This window comes from Cariama cristata, unplaced genomic scaffold, assembly GCF_000690535.1.
Source record: "Cariama cristata isolate BGI_N322 unplaced genomic scaffold, ASM69053v1 scaffold4407, whole genome shotgun sequence".
NCBI lineage: Eukaryota > Metazoa > Chordata > Aves > Cariamiformes > Cariamidae > Cariama > Cariama cristata.
The window spans coordinates 107327-123447 of NW_009625960.1; the positions used below are offsets into that span (position 1 = coordinate 107327).

The 16121-nt window shown below is 38.1% G+C and overlaps 1 protein-coding gene across 1 annotated transcript in view; it reads left to right on the forward strand.

Moving 5' to 3' along the window:
* SUGCT (succinyl-CoA:glutarate-CoA transferase) overlaps positions 1 to 16121 on the forward strand; it is a 135542-nt gene that overhangs the window by 106449 nt on the left and 12972 nt on the right. The window contains exon 10 of the mRNA XM_009703812.1: positions 4411 to 4508. Coding sequence (XP_009702114.1) covers positions 4411 to 4508 — 98 coding nt within the window. The remainder of the gene's footprint in view (positions 1 to 4410; positions 4509 to 16121) is intronic.

Here is a 16121-nt window from a genome sequence, read left to right on the forward strand (position 1 = left end):
CTAAATAAAATGTAGCAACATTCTGAACAGAAGAGCCCAGTAACATGTAAGCTAGGACAAGAGAAATTTTGCATATAGCATTTTTAAAAATGAGAGTTCTACCTTTTTCCTGCCATTGTGGTTTTTTCTGGGATCTTGGATATTTAACCTAAATTAATCACACTCAGGAAATTGAGCATTATTTTCCTCTGTTCATGTCAGACAGTTCACATTTCCCTGGATGTTCACAACTAATAACTGGAATATGTAGTAAGAAGACAGTGCTGTTGTGATTGTCTCTTAGTACAGTTTGGGGTACATATCCCCACCTGGCTCTCTGGAGAGGTCTGGTTTTGCTTGCTTGAATTGGCTCTCTCAATAAGAAACAAACCTCTTCAAAGTTTGCTCAGTGGGTTTTCTTCATACGGGTGTCCAACCACTATAGTGTGATCATTATCTTAACGTGAATGAAGTCTAATGGCTGAATAAGTGCCTACCTACCACAACTTGGTTTTATCAAAGACTCATAACAGAAATCTTTCCAGAAAGTCCCAGGACATAGATGTGAAAGTCTTCTTGGTGCTTTATCACCTGAAGTGAAGAATTACGTACCAAACGCCGATCATCCTGCCATCCTTGAGTAAGGCAGAGCTGAGGATCTGGCTCAGTAGGTTCTGACAGCATGGTGTGAGCTAGAAGGCACTAAAAATTCAGACCATGCATTCACCTCACTTTAGGGTGCAGCTGAGAGACTTACGGTGTGATTTGTTGCTACATACTCCCTCTGTAATCGGTAAGCAGTGAATGGTACCCCAGAAGATGAGGCAAAGTTTCTATGATTTGTGTTAACTCAGAATCTGTAGGACTAAAATTAAGTAAGATGAGTATTGGCGCCAGTCTGCAGGCTGATGGCTTTTTGTTTCATCCTTATAAAGGTGTTCTGGTATTTCTAGAATTGAAAGTAGGAGGTACAGAACATGGAAAAATGATGATTACTCACATTTCAAAAGGATTAAAAAAAACAGAAAAAAATAGTTCAAGTTTTGGGTAATGTAACCAAGTTATCATATTTGTTTTCAAAAAGAATGGTCTTTTTACCCTTATTGAGTTGTTGTAGGTATGGATTTGGGCCGTTACATTGCCTAGAGACAGAGTGACGTGGAAGTCAGTGGAATGCTGAGAAACCCGTTAGAGCTATGCTCTGTGCTAAGTCGAAGGTGATTTGGAACTTAAAACACCGTGAAGGGGGAGAGCCAATAAAGGAAGAGGACTTTATTACAGGAAGGCCCACAACACCCTAATGAACCTTTAGTAAATACAGAGACCACTAATTCAAACATTGGAATTGCTATTAGAGAACCTTTCTGAGATGAGTTGGTGCTAAAAATACAGACTGGATGGAAGCCGTTGCCCTCCAGACACATACTCTAGAGATGTAACAGCTGGCTCAAGCTGTAAACAATTGCAAACATTCTGCCTCAACCGTATCTTTTCAGGCAAGCAGAAAGAAAATACTGGAATAATTCACTGTGATATTTTCAAAATCAATGACAGCTAACTGTAGCTTGTTTAGGGACTTGGATAATTGCAGAAAAGCTTTGTAACATTGCTGGATGAAGTGCATTTCATAGTGGCCGAGTGTTAGAAAAGCACATCCTGATGTGTGGCTGCTTTGATCTAAATAGGCATACTGAGCAAGAGTCCTCGGCGGGCTGAGCTTTTGTGTACAGCAAAGGAGAGCACAGGCAGGTTTGCTAGTGTTGGGGGACAAAACGCAGAGTGCATAAACTCTCAGTGTGCATCTCGGAGCTTGAAGGAGGCCTAGGAATGGAGAACAGCAGTTTGCTTCCAAGTGGTCACAGTGAAATAAAAAAAATAACATTGTCAGTGTGATGCAGAAAGATGAATGGCACATTAATGAATAACTTCTCAGATGTGCATTGGTTAGTCACAAAAAAATGGAAAAGAACATATATAGACACGCAGCTTTGCAACAGATGGACATTAAGTTAAAGCTGAAGTCAGTAACGTTAATTAAAACGGTAGAGTGAGCAATTCCATATGATCATTTTTCATATAACTCATCAAATGGAACCATACTTTTCTGATTAATTTCTTGGTTTTTTAAGCTCTGATAAATAAGTATTCACTGTCATTTACTTTGAACAACCTTGCATTATTTTTTTCTCTAAAGCAGTGACTTGTAACTCCAAAATAGAAGTATTGAAGAGAGGAGATAATTTTAAGGGGGTACCAACTTTATTGTTAAACTTTCAGATGGCAAAAGAAGAACATTTTCTAAAGCTAAATTGTGATATGTTGTGATTTTCATAAACTAGATTGTGTAAATATAGAAGGAGAAGAAAATATGCTGTGAGTTAAGTGTTGATGGAAGATGCTAGATTGATGTTTTATGCTACCTTGCAGATAAAAATCTGCAGAAAAGTTATGTAATATGGTCATTGTTCTAACATAACTTACTGATACCTTGGTTTCCATGTTTAGTTTCGTCACTCTAGGTGACAGTTATGCCAGAGGTGACTAGCTCTTTTGAATATCTCTAAATATCTGTTGAAAGAATATCTGTTTTGCTGATGGTTTTATCATCAACAGCTATTCACTTGGAAGGGAAGCCGTATCCTTATTCACTCCAGCGAAGTGAGGAGTCATGAAAATTATTTTTGGTTGAGATTGGGCTGAACCAATCTCAGAGGAAGTGGTAGAATTCTAGATTTGAGTCAAATGTCAGAGAGATTGACACCAACCTATTTGTCACTTACATGTGGTAGTAGATAGGCATACGGATTCGAGGGGTGACTCAACATGTTAATAAAATAAAAATCCATTGAGGATCGCTAAATACACATAAACCAGCTCTAATTCAGAAATGCCCTAATCTAAAGATGGCTGGATTTTGGATAAATATTAAGGAAGTATTGTATGTACTGGCCTGGTTCTTAAGATCTTCCTAAGCATCAGCACTCAGCTACAGGCAGGGATAGGATGACAGGCTGTAGAGACTTCAGCTTTGAGCCAGTGCTGGGTTTTTGTAAACCATCTTGGAAATAGCCCTGTAAAATATACAGCATGTTTAGAATGATTATAAGACTCATCATAAGAAAAATTGATCTTGAGTGTGTGTTAGTGAGTAAAACATGAAGAATACATGACAGTCTCTTTCTTTGTAAGCTTCTCTTCTGCCTTCCTCTGTAGCTGATGTTCTTGGGATATTTCTTATTAAATTTGGAAAGCACAACTCATTCTGTTTATTTATGTTCTATAGAAATACATTGTAGCATGAATAGATAAATTATACAGTAAGTATTGATTGTCCACACAGCTACTATTACGTCTTACGAGGAGCGGCTGAGGGAGCTGGGGTTGTTTAGCCTGGAGAAGAGGAGGCTGAGGGGAGACCTGATCGTTCTCTACAACGACCTGAAAGGAGGGTGTAGTGAGGTGGGGATTGGGCTCTTCTCCCAGGCAACTGGTGACAGGACAAGAGGGCATCGTCTGAAACTGCACCAGGGAAGTTCAAGCTAGAAATGAGGAGGCATTTCTTCACAGAAAGGGTGGTTAGCCACTGGAATGGGCTGCCCAGGGAGATGGTGGAGTCACCATCGCTGGAGATCTTTAAGAAAAGCCTGGATGTGGCACTTAGTGCCATAGTCTGGTTGACATGGGGGTGTTAGGGCAACGGTTGGACTCGATGATCCCAGAGGTCTCTTCCAACCAAATCGATTCTGTGGTCCTGTGATTCTGTACTCTGTCTCATAGTTCTGAAACTCATTCTCTGCATTTACTTCCCTTTATGGTATAATCACATTGTCTTTTCATGATGGTTAAATTTCTAATGTGCCAGGTGGGAGTTACATATAGAAGATATGTTTTTTCTTTCTTAGAGGTTATACCACCAATTTTCTTTGTTCATTCTTTTGGAATAAATCGTAAAGAAAAATTACATTTCAATAGAAAAACACCTTTTCATATTTTTTTTGCTTTTTTGACAGAAATTACTGAAGTGGAAAGAAATATTCTTAGCCATAGCTTTTCTCAGGCTAGCATATGAAGTACAGTCATATTTCTTATTCTGTGACATGTAACTTAGTGCAGGATAATCCTGCAGATCTCTCCAACCTCACGGTAATAACTTACAAACGTTTTAGTCTTCTACAATAAGAATTTCTCCTAGCTAACAGTGAAAGCTCTCAAGTAAGATCTGGATCTTCAGTTTAATTTCTGTCTTTTTCTATACTTGTTATGTAACATTAACCAGGAGGCATTCTCTTTTCTTAATTTCCTAATCTATATTAAAAGATTAATGAGAAGTAGGGATTTTTGGAAAGCTATCTTAAATCGGTAATGAATTTCCTTAGCTATATAAATATCTCCTGCCAAGCACATTTCTTACTCACCTTTATTTTCACTTAGATCCTGAATTTGCCTGAAGTTAGCAAGGATTCCAGATACAAAAATAATAAACTCAGAGTCCAGAACAGAAAAGAACTTATTGACATACTGTCAACCAGGTAAGTTAATTAAAAGGGAAGAAATGACATTTAATTGTTAATGCAAATAGTCATGAATAAGAAGCTCTCATCATGTGAAAATTTAAGTTACTCTTTTGAGATACTGTGGTTTTTGAAAAAAGCATTGAGAACACTTACTAATGTTAAATATACTGCGTTTTGCACACAGACTGTATCGACTAGGAAGAAGCCAGACCATAGATTTAAGTTTTCAGAAATATTTTTAACTTATTTTTAACCATTAACTTGAATTTTAGTGAAAGAACCAGTGCTTTCTGCTTTCCTGGATGAATGTAACTCCCAGAAATAAAATACTTGGAGTACCGTTTGCTTTTGCTGTGACTGGGATTTTAGAGTTTCCACTGATAGTTGCTGTATCCAAAGGAGTTCCATTTGATGCTACTCCCTCACTGCTGGTTCTGTATGGTGGTACTCTGTGCCCCAAATTCTCCCCGGGTCAGTCCTTTTGAAATCAAAAGGATATGTGTTTAATATTCTACATAGGAATCATCCTATTAAATACTTTAATTAAAAATTATTTAAGAGGAAGCTCAGGAACCCTTTATTTGAGAGATTAAAATAGCTTAGTTATCTTCCTCATTCTGTTTGAGAAGGCCTTATTTCTGTGGAGTGCTCTTCTGTTTGATGGAGAGGATGATAAATTTATATAATATAAGAAAAAAACTAAACTGTGCAAAGCTACCTGAAGGTGGCTTCAGCAACACTTCATATTTCGGGGGATGAACAGAAGAGGCAGTATATCTGCTGTTGTCAGTGATTCAAGAAAAGTCACACTATCGTTTTGACACTTGGCCTGTATGAGTCTGTCAACAAATGTGTGACAATTATCATTCAGGCAATTTTTGTTTTTTTTTTTTTTTTTTTTCTGAGGAGTGTTAAGTCATATGCCTCCCCTTTTCATTCCATCTGAGAAAAGAGTTTCAGTAGCACACCCTTCCCCCTCCTCTCAACCCCACACATTTTTTGGATGTGGAGAACCAGAATCACCTTGCATTAGAGACTGGAGAGAGAATGATTTTGCTTCTTCCTGTTGCATTTGCACTTTTGTCTCTGTCTTACCTGTCCATTTTCAGGTGTCCTACCCCCAATGAAATACTGAAGTACCAGGTGACTTTGCATTTTCAAGTAATTATGGTACAACTGTTCATGATGAACTTCTGGAACTCGTCTTTTACTTGCCTTCCTATAACAGATGTATTGTGATAGCACAGATGAACCCACTCTTCCTATAAGTTTTAAGCCCTTGAAAGGGAATAGTTATCTTTTGACCTACTTTTGAGCTCTTACATTCTTGACACTTAATCTTAGTTTCAAAGTTGGTTCATGTTGACTTATTTTTTGGAGTTCATTTCATTTAATATGTCATTTATCTGTACTCTGGTACCTTATGAGAGTGCTGGTTTACCATCCACAGATCAATTACTTAATAGCTTGTTGCTTATGGTTAATTTTGAATGCAGGGGTTTTTTTTATGGGAAATATCTGAATAAGAAGATAAAGTTCAAGGAACGGTTGTTCTTTGAATGAATTGCCCAAATTCTAATTTGGTTTTTTGTATCTGTAGCTATTAGTTCACTAGATTACCTCATTGGTCTTTCAATTACTGCTTTATGTCTTTTTTGTCAGAGTTTATGTTCTGTTTTATTAGTATCGTTTAGGCTGAATTTCTGTGTGATTTATATACAAGTATGTGATTCTATACACCCTTTTGGAGTAGATGTTTCCAATAGTATTCTGTTATGTCATATTGTTGTGAAATCATCTGGCATTCAATTTTAAAACACTGACTTTAACAAACACCTTTGGCATTCTAATGGAGGTCGAATATGTTTCCATACACATTCCATGGTAACTTTGCTTTTATTCACTAATGCACAGTTGTTTGTAAAATTATATGTGGTTCATTTTTGAAGTTACTTAGAGAATTAAATAAATAGTTTCTCAGTGCTGAAAAATGTCAGCCCTTGAGAAATGAAGGGAAATGACAAAATAGTAATGGCAGAATTTCACTAAAAAACACCTTAATTAAATCACCGATTGCTTAATAGTATTGCAGCTTCCAGCACATGGAAAATATAAACTAAGGTGCATTAGTTGGAAAGAAACACCTGCAGACCCTCCCATTCACTCACTGTATGTGCACTGCTATCCACCTCACAATGAATTAGTGGAGGCGTGAGCTGGAGCAGCTTAGAGGAGCTGTGATTTTCTTGACATGGGTTCAACTACAGTCACTTTAGTTGAGATGAGCCCTTCCTTTGTATGGTGGAAGGCAAAAAGGAAGGTGAAAGTCCCTCAAGGATTTGGACAGGCCATTCGTCCATGTCTCATTTTGATGCTGTGCCAGGCAGGTTGCACACAACTTGAGGTAAAGCAGCTTTTTTTCCAGTGATGTTGTAATGGAAGAAGTCAGCAAACTTGTTTGGTGTGCCAGGCTGAGCAGTAAAAAGCAGGTAAAAATTTGCATCTATGTATAGAAATCTGATGATTCCTAAATGTTCCTTCTCTTTTGTACATTCTTGGAAACATAAATGGGAATTACGGTTCTGTAGTGGAATCGTTTGAGACTGTTGCTGCTGCTAAGGCCAGTGAAAAAATTCACGGATATGGTCTATGTCTCAGCATCTCAACAATAATTATGGTGACTAGAAGCATATGGGAGGAAACATATGGTTGTGTTTCCTTCCCTTTCCCCCAACCTCTTCTGCTGCCATTTTCGGTTTATGCATTCTTCCTGTTCCACTAAGTTATTGGTATTTTAAGCACCATTTGTATGGCAGATACTTGGTACTCTGCAGTTGCTTGCCTATATCACTGCTGTTGCACAGTAGATATATGCACACTTTTTTACAAAACTGTTGATGCTGTTATAATCTTCTTGAGCTGGGGTGCCACCAGAGCCTAGAGTAGACTTCCATTGACCTGTCTAACCCGTCCCCTTCCTCCTATCTCTTTTGAACTATTTCCAGAGGTATGACTTACCTTTTCTTTTCCGATTTCTCTTAATTTTCAAAATGGACTAACTGCAATTCATGTCTAACTTCTGAGCACTTAGTAAGTGCAGGAAGAAGGATTCTTTGCCTGCTCCTCTTAAGGAAAGGATTTCCCAGGTTTTATTTAGGAACAGGAGAGGTTCAGACCTACTGAAAGGGTCAGGACCTCCCTGAAGTCTTAAGCATTTAATTCGCTGCGTGTGTGGAGCTGAAATTTTTAAAAACATCTAAACTCTGAATACCAAGGAGACAGTTGATGCCTTTTATTTCCTAGGGTAAATGTTAAGCGATTGAGATCCTTTGGCCACAGTTGTATAGATGTGTGCACAAAGGAAACATTGGTACAATTGGTCGATGTTAAGGAATGCTGTTTTTTAAAAAAAGGCTGTATCTTGGGAATTCTCGACTCGAATGACCTCTAATTTAGATCAATAATTCTACTCACGGCCTGCAGTAACTGTGCCAGATTTCAAGGCAGTTAGATAAGCATGGGGATTATATAGCACTTAGAAGAAATTGACCTTTAAACAGAAGACTTTTCAGAAAGGTGTGAGATGACCTGTTCATCACAGTTGGATGCCCTGAGCTGAGTGAGAATACAAGATGGAGTGGAATACGGCTTGAGGCATAAATGTAGCTTGAAACAACATCTCCAAGAGGTGTGAATTGCTCCACTCATTTCAGGAAGAATTTTCTCATCCTCTCTTTTCCCTGACAGAAATGAAGAGTGAAGCACATCTGTCCTTAGCTCTTCACCCCAGCTTGCTGTCTTGCTCACACCATCTCACCTCCCTCTGTAGGGTACACATGGAGGGCAGAGGGAGAGAGCAGGTAGGGGAGGATAAATTCACATATCCACAGAGATTGTCAGATCTTAATAAAAGGGACTGGAAGGTAGACCACTCTGGAGCGGTATGCTGCTTCCCAGGGACCCATCTGTCACATTGTGACCTGAGGAGGGAATTACAGAAACCAGTCCCAGACATCTTGAGAGGAGAAGTGTTTTTCAGTTCTGTCTTCTATGGGGAAATGAGTACAATGCTGCAAGGACCACTGGGTCATAGGATATTCACGGGGAAGCAGAATATAGGCCTGTGGGGTATTTTGTACTTGCTTTGGTATCGGTGGTGGTGGCCCTTTCCCATCTCTAGTCCTCTTCCTACTGTGCTCTTTTTTTCCTGTCCCCATCATCTTCCTCCACTTCCTAGGGCTCTCCCAGCTTCTTACTTCCTCCTTCTCCTCCCATTGCTGACATTTGCACATCCACTCTGTTGGTTTACAGAAAAGGAAGTTTCGGTGCCTTCTGTATCTTCCTTTTTATTTAGGTTACATTCTCCCCAAATGACAACAAAGCAGAACTCTGACAAAAGCAGATTGCCTCTGAATGCGCCTCTGAATGCGTGCCTTTCTTGGGTGTGTGCCAAGAGTCAAATTTAAAATGACCCTACCTGGGTGGAGGTCGGGTTCAATGGCTACTACAGAGACCCCTGAGACTCCCAGCTCATGTGAGAACTGACAGACTACAGAGCGCTCTGGTTTTTATGTTTCCAGTGGAAACCTCTGGTTTGTGAGTTAGGTGTACATCTATCCAAAAGACCTGAGTTTTTAATTGGTGCTCCGTTCCACCCCCCCTTTCCACTTTTACCTTCGCTTCCTCTGGAACAGAATATTACCAGGCACAAGGTGGATTATTTTGTATGGGTGTATATATACATACGTATGTGTATAGATGCAAACATACGTCAAGACATACATAAGCGTGTGCATGAAATTTGAGATGTATCTATGCAAAAGGTGGTATAATGCCAGTTTTAAGAGAAGCTGCTTTGAGGAACGCGGCTTAATCTGTTGACCTCCTTCTTCAAAGTACCCCAGAAACTGAACGTTAATCCTACCCCGCACCTCGGTAATGTGACACATTTTCAGACAGTGCAGCTAAATGTGTACACCGGGGTACTTCAGGAAATTCACCCGTAAGGGGAACAGAGTGCAGGGGGTTGTAGGAGTGCCAGGGGAAGGGGAATAGCAGGCATGCCCTCAGCCTGGAAAGTGAAATAGCTCACATAATGAGGGACACATAAATTAATCATGATTAGTGCTCCTGCAGCTTAGCTAAATTATTGTAGACTTAAAATCAAAAGTGTTAGGGCTGGAAACAATTCAGAGTGGAACTTCTATTCCTAGCGCTCGTATTTTAAAGCCTTTATTCTTGACTGCGCACCACAGCTGCGTGTCGCGTGTGTAAGTGTGAGGGGAAAAAGGAATGAGTGGGAAGGAAGCACAGGGGAACCTGATCCTCACTTAATGAGATTGTTGCTAAATTGTTTCCACCTAGTAACAAAAGAGGAGGGCACCTAAAGGGGAAAGTGTATTGTCAAATGTTTAATTTGCCTGATGAGGAGCACTGTTAAATTCACACTTGTTGAGATACACTCAGTCTCTCTAAATCTCCTTCCCCATCCCCACTGTTTCTTTTTCTAAACCAAAAGCCTTGCAGACTGAAGTCACTGTTGATAACATGACAGGAATGAGCATCTGGTTGTTGACGGCTTCAGCAAGACAGGTATCTGAAGTTTAGCAAGAGAATTAACTTTAATGTGGCACAGCTGGTCAGGTTTACTCCCCCCGGCCATCTGCCTCGCCAGCAGTGCATAGATGGCTGAGCTGTGTGGGCAGCAGCCTCCATGCTGCCAGAGTTTGCTTTAAAATGTTTATTTTAACTTCTACGTGTGCAACAGAGAGATCCAAAATGTCTCAAACATCTGATTTTTGGACTGGGTAAGCTAATGTGTTCTTTTCTGTGTTCTTTTCTCACCATTTAATGAACCTCTAAGCGTTTTCATACAAGTGTGAAGTTCAAGATCCTTCCTGACAAGGAACTTGCTGTCTTTTTTCTGATGATGTGACTAGTTACAAGGCTGCTGAAATCAGGGGATATCTCTTCGTTGATTTTTGAATGAGCTTTTTGACCTGACCCTTATTAGCTCTTTGCTCCCCTCGAGTAGTTAAAAGAACAGCAGCAAAATCAACATAGTTTTCCAGTATTCTCAATGTGGTTTTACTGGTGTGTGTTTTTACCTAGCTGCTTTTCAGTTCATTTGCGCTTCCTTCATCGTAACTAGAGAAGTTACAGTCCTTTTACTCACTTGAGAGAAAGAGAGGAAGGCTTGGGAAAAGGAGTACATTTCTGATGTGCATGGTTTAACATTATCTGAATCCAAACAGAACTAGTTCTGGAACATGCTGGATTTTACTGCTCAGGAGCCATAAGAAACACATTTTACAATATGGATGTGTTTCCCTCCCTCTGGTGTGCTATTTCTTAAAAATCATATATGGTTTTAAAATGGCGTGCAAAACTCCATAAAGGAACATGAATGTCCATTCATCCCTAGCACAAATTCTGCACGTAAGGGTGCAGGTTTATTAATAGTTCTATTAAACTGGTAACAGTATTTATAGCATGCAGAAATTTAAAACAAGTTTCAGGGTGGATTTGTGGTACCTACAAATATCTGGACTGTACTTTATGTAGTTACCACTTACAATCTACTACATGTGACATCTTTTAAAGTAATTGATGTATCCATCAGCAAAACGTGTCATTACACTCATGTTAATCCCAAAGATTTTAAAGGTCTCTTGTGGTTTGCTGCGTGGTTAATCAGTAACCAAGAGGAGACTAATTAGATGCTGACACAGAGTTGCTTACAGACTGTTGAGTAAATATTATAGTATTCATTTTGAAAACTCTAATTTTATATTTATGCTGAGGGATAATGATCCATTATTTGAATTTTCCAAATGATTTTTTTCTATGACTTTTATCTTGTATAGTGTCTTCCATAGATGCTACTATAAGAAACCGTACAAACTATTTTACTGAGTTAACTACTATTAAAGAGATGATTAGTAGCGAAGAGAGGAAATATTGTAGATATTTGAAAGTAAAGAGACTGTCAATAGAACAAACCAATGCAAAAACCATAATGCAAACTTGGGTTGTGCTAGAAAAAACAAGTATGCTATTGTGGACTTCAGCCAGAACAGAGAAGGGTTTTGTGATTGACCACATGTAAGAAGCTATTACTAATCCTAGATGTTGCTGTTCCTTCTGCATTTGGTAGCTGTCCAAATTACGTCTCTAAATTAATTGCCATAGGCTTCCTACAGAAAAGAGCAGTATTTTGCTTCAGTAGTTCTTCTAAACATACTTTATGTGGAATTGGATGGTTTTATCCATTAGAGGAATGAGGACGCCCTTCCACATAGGATGTAGCAATATTCGAAGGTTTCCTAGGAAACATGGAAAATGGGATATACACAAAGAGTGCACACAAAGTGGATTCATTCATGCTTTAGAAGTCTATAAAGACAGAATATTTGCTAAAAAAGAAACAAAGTAACATTAATAATTAACGGGATGAGAAACTTAGTAAGTTTTAGTAGAACTCAGGTATGTTTCTAACTCATTAAAGCCATTTCATCCAACTTGTACAAGTCAAGCAGACGCTCTTGTTTTTGCAATTAATGATCCATTCTCCCTTTTTTTAATTAGAATTTGTTAGAAAGCAGAAGGGGATTTAGGTCTTGCTTTTTTAGAAGCAAAACCACGCTTGTGGTTTGTGTAAGGGAAAAAAGATGTAAACCCTTTTTATTTGATGTTTAATTTTTGGACTTTTGGAGGCTATTTCTTATATCGTGCTGTAATGTTTTTTTTTGATTAATTAACTGAGTGTATAGTTTACATTTAGTTTTTCATTTAATGGTGCCTTCTAGATTTACGAATTGAGGAAAAATATATTTAGTTGGATTTCTTGCCATGAAATAATATTTCAGTTAGTTCAGCTCATGCCACACTTTCTGTTCTTTTAAAGCATGAAATACCTTTAATGTTTAATGTTTCAGAATCTGATGCCTTATTTCAATATTGCTACTTCAGCAGCTTCATGAGTGCTGTGTAATTCAGTGCAGAGGAGGCTGAGAGTACTGCTTAAAATGCAAATAAGACATCGTGGAGCCTGCTACCTCTTTTAGTGAAGTAAGCCTTAGTACAGGCTTTGCGGTGAAGGCCCTAGCAATGGGTTTGTTCTCCGTGGGCATACATAACCTTCTTTTTTCAGAGGTATTTTCAGAAAGAACCTGCATTCAAGCCTCATACCACAGACTAGTACAGTAAAAAGTAAATTCTTTTGAACTTCTAAAATACTGGTAATAATTGTAGAAAGCTAACCTACAGATTTAAAATGTTTCTACAAATAAATCCTAGATAATTTAAATGGCTTTTATGCGATTATATCTATAGCAGATGGAACATTTTAGGGGGAAAAGGGGCTCATCTGGAAATATATGAAGCCGTAGTGTGAATCACATGGTCGAGCTCTCCTGCAGTCACTGAGTTTCCCTGAGGTTCCACAGACAGATAAAGATTCATTTGCAAGTGCCATACTTCAGTTCAGACACTGTACAGCCTTGTGTGGGTTTTTTACTGGCTTAAGTTTAGAAGATGGACCATCGTTTAGCCTTGCATGTGTTTCCATCAATGATTTTTATTTATATATAGAAATAACTTTTTTTCCCACTGAAAGACAGCAGATGACATTGTAAATTTTTCAGTTAAGAAAAGGAAATTATATACTAAGGATATTTAGAAAAGACAATATCAAAGCATAGAAAAATGTTTTAAAACAAGTGTTAAGGAGAAAAGGATTGGCCAGGCCTTGTAAATTAGGTAGAGCTTTTCATTTTAAGGAGAGACTTTCAGTCTTTTACTTCCTTTGGAAATTTTTATTGAAGGTCTTTACTTGATATTTTGGAGTGCTGAGCATGATATCGATTGATACCTAGCAACCTAAACGTCAGCCCTTTGCTATAAGGAGAGCTTATGTTATTTATTTGTGTAAGTGCTATTAAAAATTATATTTACATGGTGGGAATGATGCATACAGGTTAGCAGAAAAAAATACAAAATCAAAGTTTGTGCAGCTGACATCGGAGAGGTAAACTTGGGCATTTTTCATCGACTCCTTGTCTTTTATCATATTTTGAAAAAGTATTTCTTCCTTAATGGTATGCAACAGATATTTCAATATATAAAAGAAAACTGAATGAACCAAATAGTTGCATGCTGTTGCACTCAAAATCTGAATAAGAGACCTTTATTAGCAGTGGTGATGTTCTGTTTTGTTTTTAAATAGTTTGCTTAACAATATGCTCTCAACAGCGTCCTTTTACCACAAATAAATCTGATGTAGAATAGCTTCCTTTAGGTCAAGAGTTTCAATTTCTAGAGAAAATGCTATCTGTCTCCTTTGAGGGTGATAGAATGTGGAGTTTTACATCTTTGAGTTTAAAACTTTTAGGAATTCTCTCCAACCACCAATAAATAAATGCGCAAGTAAGACTAAGACAATGGTTAAGTCCATTCAAACAAGTATTTTTTAAAACAGAGCATCACTTGTTTTCTACGAATTTGTGGTAATTTCTTTTGGTCTGTTACACAGGAAGGAAAAATCTAAGCAGAAGCTAAAATTTCAGAAATTCATGCAGCCTGTAGAAATCTTGCAAAATGTGCACTCACTTCACTGTATATTGAGTCACTCATAGTAATGTTACTGAAGAAGAATGTATGTCTTGAAAATTATTAAGATTTACCATGACATCAGGAGGTAGCATACTGATTATGCAGATGTAGATAATTGACACTCCTATTGAAAAGAAGACTTCATTTTCAGACTATCCTTTAAATCCAAAAGTTGTTTCCTTTTTTAAACTGAGGAAGATATTTATCAACTGTTGCTTAAAAAGAAGCACAAGGAGCATAACATAGCGGGGCTCATTCATTACTAATAGATTAAGGGAGTGATGATACAAATTTTAAGGATTACAGTAATTTCTTAGTGACAGTCTTCAGCACCGTGGTTATGATGCTGAGTCCAAGAGTCCTCATGTAGATGTGCTGTCTTTTGTTAGAAGTGAGATAGTAGTGGAGGTTGAGGTGTCAGAAAAAGTAGTAGCTGAAAAACGCTTTTGATTTATAAAAAGGCAATTAGTGGGCCATGAATTATGAAGCATCTCGGGAGGGAAGTGTCTCGGTAGCAGAGAACAGCACAGTTTTGTATAAACAGCACCAATAACTGATGGGAAACAGTTTTTCGTGGGAATCATATTTACAGTGTGCAGTAGCTTGAGCCCCAAACCTTAGCAATAGAAGGCTATGAATAACGAGAATATATGGATTGTGAGAAATGTTGCCAAACAGAGAGTACTGAAGGGAAACAGAAATTATATTTTAGATCAAAATCAGGCTTTCCTCATGGCTACAGTCACTGAGGAGGGAAGGTTATCTACCTCTCTATAGTTGCCTTTTTCCCCCACGGTTTCCTGTAATGTACCTGGTTCTAGGTGTGGTCAGCAATGGGGTGCGAAATTAGAGGGACCCTACGTGTGTCAAGAGTAGCATTATCTTTATGGCTGACTAATCTTTGCCAGGAAATTACGCTTCATTCAATATTAAAGTTTAGTTGAACACTGCAATAATCTTATATCTGTTTTCTTTAGAAATTATGCTTCATTTCTTCAGAAGTGATGCTTCATTTTATAATACATTTGCACTTTTAAAGCCTTTTATTCTGGTTTTCCTGTTTTATTGCTCCTTCCATTTCTACTAGTATTATTTGTTAACTTCACGTGTATTCAGAAGGAGTAAAGCTTCTGTTTCTGAGGAAAAACAAGTTTCTGTGCAAAACTTGTGCATTTTCCCATTGATTTAGAGTGCAAAATGCATTGGGTATCAGGATTTATTCACTCAAAGTTTGGGGAAGTCATTCCTGCACAGGTAGAAAGCGAAGCTTGGCTCCATATCTATGCCATATACTTAATATAACACTTATTTGTCACCATAACTGGTTTTTTTCTTTAGTCTAAAAGTAGCATGAAATCCTTTGCAACCAGGCTCTGCATTGTATAAAAAGAAGTTTAAAAAGTTTGACTTTGTACTGATTTAAGGTTTTTTGTGCTTTTTGGGCTTTGTCCCTGTTAACTTTCTGTCAGCAACTTGGAAGGTGGTTTTTGTGTAATAACATGCTAGAAGTAAAGCTGAATGTTACGGACGTTGTTCCAGGTGACATTTAGGGAACTCTGAACTGGTGAGCTACAGAATACCAGTAATTGAGTGTCCCGTATCAACGTTTCTATTAATTTCATTTCCATCGGGTCTTTAAATCACACCTAATTCTTCTTAGGTATCGTGAAGTAGATCTTTCCTTTCTAATAATCTGGTAGGCCTCTGTGTTATTTACCTTCATGAAATTTAAGATACGGTCTCCAAATAAATTTACCTTTGATTCAGAATCCCAGACGGCTGCAGAAAATACCGTCTCAGTGGCTAGTATTGCTTCGAGAGTGTGGTTTCTTCATGTCTGTTACTCTACCGGGCAGATGAGGAAAGAGAAAGTGTCTAGCAAAAGGGGAGAGAGAGTGATGCTACCAGTTATGGACCTGGGTGCTTAGAAAGAAATAAGTTGAGCTTTTTGTACGTGATAGAAGGACATGGAGCTCTGTATGCACCAGCATAGGCACAGTGCATATATGCTGAACC